Source organism: Neltuma alba, unplaced genomic scaffold, assembly GCF_004799145.2.
Source record: "Neltuma alba isolate B1F8T4 unplaced genomic scaffold, ASM479914v2 tig00013669_pilon, whole genome shotgun sequence".
Taxonomy (NCBI): domain Eukaryota; kingdom Viridiplantae; phylum Streptophyta; class Magnoliopsida; order Fabales; family Fabaceae; genus Neltuma; species Neltuma alba.
In genome coordinates, this window is record NW_021637838.1 from 11,112 (window position 1) to 24,638 (window position 13,527).

Below are 13,527 nucleotides of genomic sequence, written 5' to 3' on the forward strand. Positions count from 1 at the left end.
TATTTTTGAGAGAAAAATTCTACTCTTTTTGATCCTAAATACTAAAACTAGTTGGTATATTTGTTTTGATTTTAAATATAAAATCTTAATTTATTTTATCTCCAGATTAATAATTTTTTTCCCTAAACTATCGAATGGATTGTATATGCCAAAGAAAGTTTCCATCTGCAGGGCAACGTAATAAAAATATTTTAAAAAAAATCAACACATCTATCATAAATAATTAATTTTTTATAATAATAAGTTAATTATCTAACTCCTATATTTAGGATGAAAACATAAATAAAAAATTTATGGGATTTATTCCAAAAATATATCTTGACAGGCCGGATTATCTGATTGAAAAATTAGAAAACATCCCAATTAAACAAAATAATCGAGTAATATTATATCTCGGCTGACTTAGTCAATTAATTGAAATAATCACCCAATTAAATATAATATAAATTAAATAAGTGATTTAATTTATAATATTCAGATAATATATAAGTTTATAATATCCAATGGATTAAATCAGAATTAAACCTAAAATAAATTGATATGATGAGAACTCAATCATAATCAAATTAAGTCGGCTTCTCGAGAATGGGGCGCGACCCCAAGTCCAATATTTTGATAATATGCTTATTGAAACTTATAAGTCAAAAAAGGCTACTCATTTTGGGTTGTGTACACACATCTTGTTCCCACATGCATGCCGCGTCATAATTTTTAACGACGGAGCGCATTAGCTTAAAAGCGGCTGTCGGCAGAAGACACCCCGGCTAAACAGCACAGATTCAGCACTCACGATGAGCACATTATTGGGTAAAATCTACACCATTAAAATATAGTTTTAAGAGATTGTATTTATTTTGAATTTTTTATCTATTAAAAAAATATTTTTAAAGATAAAAATTTTAAAAATTTAAATTTTGGCTGCCCATACTAAATTTGTATGGTTAGGATAGGATGAGCGTCCTCCCTGGTTGACAGCAAAACGAATGCTTATCTGTTGGGATATTTGGTCTTTCAGGTGTCTTAAAATTTTTAATGAGCATAAAACCAATCACAGGAAAGAAGCAAATGGTAACAGATGGGTTTGTGGGTTTAGCTGTAAACTCATGAGTACCCAAGTCATTGCCGACATCTTTGGCTTTTACCAGAGTCTTAAAAAGATCTATCTGTATTCAGACTGTATTGTAGCAATTAATTTGGCTCCCAGAGGTTATGATGATAACGACCTTTTAATGGATGAACCTTAGACACCTAATGAATAGGGATTGGCAAGTCAAGTTTTGTAGAGAATTTAACTCCCTCGTTGATCATTTAGGGAAACTTTCTGGTAGGCTAGATATGGGATTTAGCGTGGCTTGTAATTTCAGCTTTTGATTAAAAAAAAAAAAACGAATGCTTTGTATTCTAATGAGAAAATCACATTCTTTGACGGGCAAAAATTTACACTTAATCCCAACCAAATACATCTATATGAATTGAAGAAATATTAAATATGTACTATATATTAAAAAATAATAATTATCTCATTTTTATTTTTAAGTCACAAAATATTTATTAACTGTTTATTGCCATTTGTAATGGCAATTCTTTACTGTATTTTTAATTTTATTGTTGTTTTATATTTTATTTTTATTTCAATTTTTCATATTTAAGGCCCTGTGCTTGTCATAGTAGTGCTTTTATTGAGAGCTAGTCAATTGAAAATGGCAACTTATGGAAGGTCTGTGACTAGAAAGGCTAAGAGCAAAAAGCTAAATGAAGTACTACCTCTGATTCTAATTATAAGATTTTATTTGCAGTTTACAAACAAAGTCTTATAGGAGGTAGTACTATTTATGATTCTCTTAATGACTTGTAGGAGTTGCATTCATCTTATTTTTAAAAAAATTACAAAAAAAATCTTGAAAATTAAAAAATTATATACAAGGACCTGTTCATAAAATTGTTGTCGTTTGCTTATCAATTATTGTCAAAACCAATATTAATATTGTATTGGGTCTCTATTTATAATTTTTTTTATTTTCAAGGCCTTTTTTGTGATTGTCCCTTCATCTTTTAATAATTTTTTTAAAACTTAAATGCTATTCCACGCAACAAAAAGGAGAATCCCATTTGCAAAAGGAAGTGACGTTCAAAGGATGCTTCTCCATATGACTTGTTGGCTGTTCCGATATCTTTTTACATGGGAATTTATTGTCATTTTAGTGCTGAATGAATCATTGTCTCTCTTTTCTGCGTCGATCCTACCTATAGCACGCGTTAATATGTAAGTAAAAGTTTAGACGTGAAATTTATAAATAAAAACAAAGTATATTATTTTAAAATTAACCGTCGAAACCTATTCTTTTCTGACAATATAACTTGCAAAAAAAAAAATTCAAATAATCATCGAACGAAGAAACTCATGCAGAATGCAGATGATCGATAGTTACAAATAAAATTCAAATTAATTACACATAGCAATGCATAATATTTTCACAATAAAAATAATATCAGTACGTACTACGTAGTAAAAGATTTCTTAATATACAGACATTTATATGAATAATTTGTCGTACCTATGAATCTGAATCTGAAGTCATAATTGTTGGAACCTACTTTCGACGCAAAGTGGGACGAGAAGAGACACGCAACTTCATTGGGAACCTGCCTGCGAAACTTCGTAGTTTAAACTTCAAACGCTTCTTCCTTGTTTTGTTACGGCAAATCCAGAGACTCTAGTATCAAACACTGTTCCGCGTGTAATATTTATTTATTTGCCCCAAAAGCTATTTGCAATGAATTCTTCATGTCGACGTGACTTCGCCTTCAGGGAAACTTATTGCCTGTGTATAAATATATCATCATCCCATTGTATGTCATATATATCCACACCCTCTATTAAGCTTTCACTTTTTCAGCCTACTCTGCATTCCAAATTCTGTGCTATCTCTCCTTCTATTCTTCAGGTCCGGAAACTCTCCTGTCTTCATATTTCATATATACAGTTTTATAGATACATATAATATTACTTCTTTTGTTCATATATATATATATATTTCATATATAGCATCCATAAATATGGTCTTATAGATACACACACGAACACACACTATTAAGCCTTCAAGAAGTTTTCTGCATATCCACCAAGCTGCTATTCATTCTTCAGTTTCAGAAACGTTACACTTTGCATTCCTCTATTTCATTGCCACACACACACACACACACACACACAGAGCCTGAGACGTCATGCCTTATATACACATATATATGCATATATATTATTAAGCTTCCAGATAGCCTCATAATAGCTCACTGCCCATACAAGTTTCTGAGTTTCTGCCAATCAAAACAAACATGTCGAAGGCATTTTTGCCAGATATGGAGACAATACAGACACTTCTGCATGCCCCAAAGAATCTTAGCAAACCCAACAAAAAATGGCGCTCCGCATTCGTTAGTATATATTGTTACAGAGCTCTCTTGTCTCACTTCAAATCCACTTTGCTTCCCTCCCGTACCACCATCAAGAACAAGCCTAACCTGTCACCTTCTTCCTCCTATACTGTTATCGATTTAGACACAGATTATTCCTTCTTCAGTGTTAGCCAAACCACACTCACCAATCTCGTGAAGGAGAAAAATGAAGAGACCCTGCAAAATCTTGGTGGGGTGCATGGCGTGGTCTCCGCTCTAAAAACCGACATTGAAAATGGAGTCAAAGGCGGTGGTGATGATGATGATCCCAGTGACGTCATGCGACGGCGCGACGCATTTGGATCTAACACCTATCCCAAACCACCTACGAGAGGTTTCTTTCATTTTGTTAGTGAGGGCTTCAAGGACCCCACCATTCTCATTCTCTTGGTTTGCGCTGCTCTGTCTCTTGGCTTCGGCATCAAAGAGAATGGAATCAAAGAAGGCTGGTACGAAGGTGGAAGCATCTTCGTTGCTGTTTTTCTAGTCATTGCTGTATCTTCCATCAGTAACTTCAGACAGAGCAGACAATTCGACAAGCTGTCCCAGGTTAGCAATAACATCCAAGTAGATGTTGTACGAAGTGGTCGCCGGCAACAAGTTTCCATTTACGACATCGTGGTGGGTGACGTCGTGTGGCTGAAGATCGGAGACCAAGTTCCTGCAGATGGCTTGCTCCTGGAAGGCCATTCTCTGCAAGTTGATGAGTCTAGCATGACAGGTGAGAGCGACCACGTAGAGATTAACGGCGACAAAAACCCATTTTTGTTTTCTGGGACTAAGGTGGCTGACGGGTTTGCTAAAATGCTCGCCACTTCTGTCGGTACGAACACAACATGGGGTCAAATGATGGGTTCCATAAGCAGAGACAACAATGAAGAAACTCCTCTGCAAGAACGCCTCAATCAGCTTACTTCTGCCATTGGCAAAGTTGGCTTGGCAGTGGCTTTTCTTGTTCTTGTTGTTATGTTAGTTCGCTACTTCACAGGGAACACAACTGATGAGAATGGGAATAAGGAGTTCAAGGGAAGCAGCACCAAGTTTGATGACATAATGAATGGAGTTGTGGGAATTGTTGCTGCTGGCGTTACTATTGTCGTGGTCGCGATTCCAGAAGGGCTTCCATTGGCTGTGACATTGACGCTTGCTTATTCCATGAAGAAGATGATGGCTGATATGGCTATGGTGAGGAAGCTCTCTGCCTGCGAGACAATGGGGTCGGCCACAACCATTTGCACTGATAAGACTGGCACACTCACGCTTAATGAGATGAAAGTGACGAAGTTCTGGCTTGGACAGCAACCTATGGAAGAGGAACCTTATCAATCATCAGTTCATTCGGATGTCCAACAACTAATCAAAGAAGGGGTTGCCTTTAACACCACAGGTAGTGTTTACAAGTCTAAAACAAAAAATTCCGAATATGAATTTTCAGGTAGTCCAACAGAAAAAGCCATTCTTTCATGGGCTGTTCTTGATTTGGGCATGAACATGGAGGAATTAACGCAAAGTTTTACCATCCTTCATGTGGAGGCCTTCAATTCAAAGAAGAAGATGAGTGGGGTTTTGATTAAAAGGAAGGCAGACAACAAAATCCATGCACATTGGAAAGGAGCAGCTGAGATGGTGCTCAGGTTGTGTTCAAAGTACTACGATGCTTCTGGCAATATGAAAGAACTTGATGACGACAAAAAGCTAGTCTTTGAGCAAATCATTCAAGGGATGGCGGCCAGCAGCCTTCGGTGTATTGCTTTTGCACAAACAGAAGTAGCTGAAGAAGATGATAGAGGAATCAAAGATATAAGAGAAGAAGGGCTCACCCTCTTAGGACTTATTGGTATTAAGGATCCATGTCGTCCAGGAGTCAAGAACGCTGTAAACAATTGCCAACAAGCTGGAGTGAATGTCAAAATGATCACAGGGGACAATATTTTCACAGCCAAAGCCATAGCTACAGAATGCGGCATCCTCCATCCTAATCAAGACACATCTGAAGCAGTCATCGAAGGTGAGGTATTTCGAAACTTGTCTGTCGAGGAAAGACTAAACAAAGTGGAGAAAATTTGTGTGATGGCAAGATCCTCCCCCTTTGACAAGCTCCTAATGGTTCAATGCCTCAAACAGAAAGGTCACGTCGTTGCCGTCACAGGAGATGGCACCAATGATGCTCCAGCATTAAAGGAAGCTGATATAGGACTTTCTATGGGGATTCAAGGCACTGAAGTTGCAAAGGAAAGCTCAGACATTGTTATCTTGGATGATAATTTCACCTCAGTTGCCACAGTTCTTAAATGGGGAAGATGTGTTTATAACAACATCCAAAAGTTTATTCAATTTCAGCTTACAGTAAATGTTGCAGCTCTTGCAATTAACTTTGTGGCTGCAATATCAGCAGGAGAAGTGCCATTAACCGCAGTCCAGCTATTGTGGGTGAACCTAATAATGGACACTTTGGGTGCTCTAGCTTTAGCAACAGAGAAGCCTACGAGGGAGTTATTGGACAAACCCCCAGTGGGTAGAAGTGAGCCTCTCATCACTAATATCATGTGGAGAAATCTCTTAGCCCAAGCTTTATACCAGATCACAATTCTATTGACATTACAGTTCAAGGGTGAGGCCATATTCGGGGTGAGTTCAAAGGTAAATGACACTTTGATTTTCAACACATTTGTGTTATGCCAAGTGTTCAATGAGTTTAATGCAAGGAAGTTGGAGAAGAAGAATGTGTTCCAAGGGATTCAAAAGAACAGGTTGTTTTTGGGAATCATAGGGATAACTATTGTGCTTCAGGTGTTGATGGTGGAGTTTCTTAAGAAATTTGCAGACACTGAAAGATTGAATTGGGGGCAATGGGGTGCATGCATTCTAATTGCAGCTATTTCTTGGCCTATCGGTTGGGTCGTCAAGTTCATTCCCGTCCCAGAGAGACCACTGCTTAGTTTCTTGAACCTGAAAAAGCAATGAATACTTTCTAGTAGATGATTATGATGGTATAGTGATGGGTCAGGTCCCTTTGAGGTACAAAAACACAGTGCACATTTAAATACTTCCAGAGGGGGATCATATCCAACTCTTTGCGGTTAGACACGACAGAAATAACTGGTTTGCACTGTCATAACTTTAAATATAATAAACTTTTATTGTACTTTTGCTTTAATTTGTGGTGGGAGGAAATTAAATGGCACTTTCAATGCCAGGGAATTGAATTCTTTGTTTGGGCGCTGGGCTACTGCCAACTTTCTTCTGTTTCCTACCCCTTTCCTCCATTCATCATGTGCAACTTGAGCTTAAAATAATACTACTGCCCACTCCTCTTACCTTTATTCTGTTGCCTTTATTTATTTAATATTACATTACACATAAACCTTGACATCCATATCCATTCTTTTCGGAAGCTGTAGTTTCCACCCTAATATTTCATGTGCACACTGCCAGAAAAATGGCTTTTAACGGCGGTTAATTGAGGCTTTTAACGGCGGTTTTGGAGGCAGAGTAAAAAGAGTCGACGTTGAAAGTATAAGAAAACACGGCGGTTATTAACCGTTGTGGAAAATTAACTTTCAACGGAGGTTCTATATTAAAACCGCCGTTGAAAATAAACTTTCCACGGCGGTTCTATATTAAAACCGCCGTGGAAAATCAATTTTTTCACAGCGGTTTATTAGTAAACCGCCATTGTAAATTATTTTCCACGGCAGTTTTAGGATAGAGCCGCCGTGGAAATTATATTTAACGGCGGTTTTCCATAAAACCGCCGTTAAATGTTATATTTTTTTTTTTCATTCATCTATTTATATTTTACCACCTCCCTACCTAAATCGGTACACATTTATGCAGCACCATTTGAAGATTACCAGACGTTACCAAGCATTATCTCAATAAAACTATTTGAATATTACCATATATGAACATCAACTATAGTTTAACAATCAAAAAATGAACCACTACGTGAGGAAGCTAAGAGACCTTAGTACTTGACATTTTAAAGATTTTCATAACAACGTGGTTGACAAAGAGTCTCTTATCAAGTTGATCTCATCCATGCTATATGGCATAACATTTTCGAATGCCTGTAAATCAAAAATGGATTCATTAGTCAACTTGATTAAAAACGTGGAAAAATGAGCAGAATTACATGCAACATAAGTTATATTTAATTACCTCGTGCAATTTTTCAGTTACCCTTGTCTCAATAATGTCATTGATATAACAGATGACATAATATCCGCATTCAACTTTCCCAGATTGACAACGATACTGAAAAAATAAAAAATTTATAAGCATTATCTAATTTGATGATTGAAAAGATTTATAACTACATATTTAGCTCAAAACAACATACTTGTGGGAGAAACCATGTTGGTGATTGCATATTTTGATGCCTGGTCATAAAATTGAAAGTGTGAAAAGCCCTATGAACATGAATATTAGAACATTAGAACACATTTTTATAAACTTTATATGTAATAAATATATAGACATAAAACTAACGTGTCAATGACATCTCTGGTTTCTTCGGTTAGACTTCCACAGAGGGAATCGAACCAGTAGACTTTGTTATCAAAAGGGGCGCAAACAATTAGTGTCCAATGATAACTGCAAAATACGAACCATGTTAATTATAATCCTACATATATAACAAGTGTATCTCAAATATAATAATATACTTACTTTTTCACGTAAGGTACAAAATATATTTTCTTTTTCAACTGAGTCATTGCGGTCATCATGTAGATCGACCTGGCTTCCACAGTATTGGCTATTTTTTGTACCTTTTGAGGACACATAAAGCCATATGTGTCCTCAAGTCCTGCCTGCCTACAGACTCCAACAAAATGCCTGTTGTTCAAATAAGAAATATTAGAATATGCATAAGTAAAATATAAAAAATTAGTTTAGTTATTGTAACTTACAAAATAGCAAGCTGCATAAAGACTATATCTAACTCCTCAAAGTTCAGGAACTGAATGAGGTCCTTCTTGTCAATAGTGAACTGGTATGTGACATCTGAACCCACAATTCCCGGCGGCATATTATAAGTAAGAGAGTTTTCCATATTTGTTACCATGCTATGAAGAAGCTCCAAACTCCCATACATAACCCCTATATCAGCAGGAAGAGGCAGCAGGACAGGTTCTGAAGCACTACTTGTCGTCTTCTTCGTTGTCGCCTTCTTTGATGTCGCCTTCTTTGATGGTGCAAGCTTTCCAATAAGTCGTTTTGGCCACAGAATGAAATTTCCTTTAGCCTGAACCAGTAGGCGAACCTCATCAGTAGGGATGGGCATTGGTGTATCACCTTGACCGCTACGGATTTTATCTACCGTCACCCTCGATTGATCTACTGGAACTTTCTTCCCGTGGATGGTTGAGCCCGAGAATACTCGGCCATTAGCAACATGAAATGTTGAATCTCCATTAACGTCGACATAGAGAGAACACGGTGTTCCATTGTCTTGGACAGGGTCAGGGCTAGGGTCAGGGTCAGATAATGTCAGCTGTTGTGTCTGATTATTACTACCCTTCCCACTTTTCATCATAGGTGAACCCTGAAATATAAGAAGAAATTACTTAAGGCACATTATATAAGTTTAAATTGACGAAATGAACCTTTATTACCTGTGACGGCTCAGACACTCGAGGCATCTGGAATCCGGTCGTGCCCATCATCATTGCAAACTTGGCATAAAACTCCTCAAGCATCTTTTGCATCTCTGCCTTGTGTTCTTCACTGAGTTGAACTCGAACTCTTTCTGTTTCTTCTTGTAATCGTCGATCGAGTTCCTCTTTAGATACCATGTCAGCGGAGGATGATCCAGTACTTTTTTGAGAACCAGGACCAAAAAATTGTTTGATACCAATTCCTTTAGGGGCCCCTCTGACTCTGCCGGGATGGTCAGCCTTTCCAATGGCAGTGGCCAAGATGTCCATCCGCCCATGAGGAACAAATGTACCTTGGGATAATTGCTCCTCAAGTGTATCCTGTAACATTAAAATAACAATTTCAATTTAACATAATTAAAAAAAAAATGAATGAAGCATAATGCTAATATCACTTACAATTTTCTCAGCAACAATAGCAGCCTCTGGAGTGAGATATTGATCCTTTTTAATCCTCGCCGCCTTCCATTTTTCTTGGCGAGAAGGACGGTCGATAGGTGGAATGACTCCAGTAGGATCTGAAGCAGCAGCCATTTCTGCACTCTTTTGCCGCTCCTCCATCATGATTCTTTCCAACCCACCATACCCTACACGAGACATGGTATGTGGGTATACATTCAGCTCAGATATTTGCTTGTTCTTCCTACTTAGTGCCTATGACAATAAAAACTTAACAAAGTTAGTTTAGTTAAATATAATATAAATTGATAAAAAACTAAGTTTGAAGAAACCAAACCTGAAATGCAGGGTCTTGACGTTGCTGCACAAACCTCTCCCATGCCTCGTCACTAATAAAAGAGTATCGTTCTTGAGGATGCTCGCCCGTTCTTTTTCCATGAAGATACTCTCTTGTAAGCATGGATTTAAAATCCCTCCACCGGTCATCGAGTTGCTTATACAAACGGTCTCTCATTTCTTCAGTTGCGGGAATATCAAATGTCAGCCGCAATATAATACAATAGAGTTATAAGCAAATAATCAATTATAATTAATACTAATAAATTAAGAAAAGAATTTGTAACGTACCAAAATATCCTCCCATATTTTTTGTTTTAAGTTTTTATCTACCATCTTCCAATTAGGAATGTCAATCCCAACCTTACTGCGTGCGAGATAGCCCACGTAACTAGTAAATTTAGCCCCTTCAGGACCTATAGGTTTCAAATAAGCGTCAAAGTGTACTACAATCCTCGGGGGCTGTGTGTTCTCATCACGCAAGGCCAACTTCTTCATACGGGTTGGCCTTCTACCTCTTTTCGCTCTATGGAAGGAGTTGTCATCTCCAGAACCCTATTGATTAGATCCATCCATTTCCTGTTCAACAAACAAGCAATAAATATTAGAATAAGTCCCGTATAAAACATCAAGTATATTTAAAAAAAAAATCACAAATTTTAGGTCTTACAACGATTATCCTCCCAAATTCCTTCACAATGATCATCCCTAACTGCATAGTCATCATCTACCAAATCTAATTCAGTAATTTTAGGTCGAGTAACTGTGAAAGGCGGGATTTCGTCAAGATTGACCTCTAAGTCACCGTCATCTCCACCAACTCCTTGCCTCTTACCTTGGAGCACAATAGATAATTTCTTTTTTGCTATATCGGTAACATAAAACACTTGTTTTGCTTGATTTGTCAAAATAAATGGCTCATCTCCATATCCAATCCTCTCAAGATCGACTGAAACAAAACCAAATTCTTTATCAACTTGCACAGCACTATTATTAACCCACTTACATTTGAAGACGGGAACTTTAAATTTGGTATATGTAAAATCCCTTAACCTTAAACATCATAACCCGACATAAAACCACTACTATGGTAGAAAAGGAAAGCTGTTAAAATGAGCTACCATAGTAGAAGGAAGATTTCATATTTTTGGAAATTGACTTTCAAACTCGGGTCAACCAAAATAATCCGTTGCATGCAACTAAAATCATTCATTTACATCTACTGGGCCTCCGAGCCTCCGGCCCGGGTAACAACAGACATCACATTAGCCCATCTACGTGATTCCCAACAAAATAATCCAGAGTTCATAAAACACTAGCAATGGCCTCCGGCCAACCAAAATAAGGAGATACATGCTCTCCAGTTTACAACAAGGCCGGGTAATCAAATATTTCAAAAAGCAGTCCTAGATGTGGCAATATATACTAGCCATACATGTACAAATGCTAGAGGCCTAAAGCTAATCGAGCTCAAGCCTCTGCGTCTCTTCCCGATGGCCCACGCCCGGAACCTTCACCTGAAAACATTGTAAACCACGGGGTGAGATGGAGTCCCAGTAACCAACCTTTTCAATACTAGGTACTACTAAATAGGTGCTCATGAGGTGTCAAGTGGGGGCAGTTCACAATTAATATAATAACAAGGTAGCCACAACAATTCGTGCTAGTGAAGTGATGCAATCCCCATCAACCATATCCCTCACTTTGGGGGATTTTCAAGAGCCGAACCCGGCCTATCCCTCACTATGGGGGACGTAAGGAGCCATAAAAGGCCTATCCCTCACTCTGGGGGACGTAGGGAGCCAAAAGGCCTATCCCTCACTATGGGGGACGTACTAAGCCAACCATCATGCATTAATGGAGGCCTTACCACGTGGTAGCAACTATCAAAAACTCTCACCAATTCCCAAATCATGCATCATGCTCAAATCATAATCAAATAGTAATTGAACATTTTATAAGTAGCTTCATTCAGTGGCATATCCTTCACAATTTCAAGATTCATCATCAATCAAAACCCCACAAGACGGTTTTCCTTTTTATACACAACATACTCTTTGAACATAATTACTACTTCGAGCACAAAACATAAATCTACTCACAATACCATAGAAGCAAGTACTAAGGATTGGAAAGTGGTTACCTCTCGCCTGAGCAAGGAATAACAAACCGACAATGTGGCCCCGTGTACCACCACGACTCACAACCGGTCTACACAAGCACACAAACACACAACCATCATATATTAGCTTTCAAACTAATAATGTGGCCAAAACAACACTTGGGGACACAAAATTCCTATCTCCCATCAAAACTCTACCCAACTCAAAGGGTATATCTATCAAGGCAATACTCCAAAGTCATATCAATCCATTAAAACCTTAATTCCTTTCCAAACATCAATTAAAATTCATAACCTCAAGGACCCACTATAGGAATTCTACCCCCAAACATCCCATTTGAGCAATTAAGGTTCCAACAACAAATCTAAACCGATTAAACATCCAATTTAAGCCTCCTTAACATAACCCAAATCACAAAGCTCAGAATCAACCTCTACATTGTCATCCTCAATCCCAAATCATCCATTTCCATAAACCCTAACTCCAAAAATTCAAGATTCTTCAAATCCAAGGAAACTACACCGATTAAACACTTAAACTAACCCAAAGCAATCAATTAAACTCAAAACAATCGATCAAAAACCTCAGTTTCATCACAACCTAGAAAATCCTAGGGTTCCACCAAAAATCCTCATAAATTCCAAGAAATTCCAAGAAAGAAAGAAGATTAGAGGTTAAAATCACTTACTTGAGGTAATGGATCCTTAGAAATGTCTTTCCCAAGCCTCAAAACCAAAACCCTAGCAGAGCTCCTCTCTCCTCTTTCAGATTTTCTAATTTTCGCACAACTGAACCCTCCAGCGACTATATAGATCGCGACCCTTCGCCGCGGCGAACTAATCCCGAGAGGGATTACTCGCCTAAAAAAAACCCGCCTTCGCCGCGGCGAAAGCTTCTCGAGAGGAAACTCTCGCTCGCCCAGAAAACATTCACCGCGGCATACCCCTACCTTCGCCGCGGCGAAACCTTCCCGAAAGGGAAGCCTCGCTCACCAGAGTAACTTCGCCGCGGCGTCCCCAAGACTTCGCCGTGGCCAAACCTTCCCGAGAAGACACTCCTCTCTGAAACTCCCGGTGCGCCGCAACGAAGTAAACTTCGCCGCGGCGAACATACCCTGAGAGGGGTACGTTCACCTATTCCTCCAACATACCTCAAATCCAACCCAAACACCCAGATCAAGATTAAATTGCTAATCTATTCTCAAAATCAACCAAAAGAGGCTATTAAAACCTGATAAAAACATAGGATGTTACAGTATAGCTAACCTCCCATATCTCTTCTATTACTCCATAATAGGACATTGACGCTAACATTGGGTTTCTATCTTTTGAACTAGCAAAATGCATTGCTTCAGCTACTACCATCACCCCACTGTTCTGCATGGTACTCTTATCATCTTGGGTTTTTGTATAAAATGAATAACCATTTATGTCATATTCGCCCCAACACACAACCTCAAAACGAGGCCCTGCAGCTAGTCTTTGTATTGTTTCAGAAGGATTACCATCCTTTAACACTTGTTGCTTGAACCACTCGGCAAATGACTTGTTATGCTC

General features: G+C 38.2%; 2 protein-coding genes across 2 annotated transcripts; both read left to right on the forward strand.

Annotated features, from left to right (window-relative positions):
* Positions 1-1,712: 1,712 nt before the first annotated feature.
* LOC114738719 (putative calcium-transporting ATPase 13, plasma membrane-type) lies at positions 1,713-6,602 on the forward strand. Its single transcript, XM_028926781.1, has 2 exons — positions 1,713-1,717; positions 3,972-6,602. Exon 2 carries the CDS (start codon positions 4,168-4,170, stop codon positions 6,415-6,417), a length of 2,250 nt encoding a protein of 749 aa, XP_028782614.1. The 5' UTR covers positions 1,713-1,717; positions 3,972-4,167; the 3' UTR covers positions 6,418-6,602.
* On the forward strand, positions 3,334-4,157 carry LOC114738724 (putative calcium-transporting ATPase 13, plasma membrane-type). Its single transcript, XM_028926784.1, has 2 exons — positions 3,334-4,046; positions 4,121-4,157. The coding sequence occupies exons 1-2, from the start codon at positions 3,334-3,336 to the stop codon at positions 4,155-4,157; spliced, it is 750 nt and encodes a 249-aa protein (XP_028782617.1).
* Positions 6,603-13,527: the final 6,925 nt, after the last annotated feature.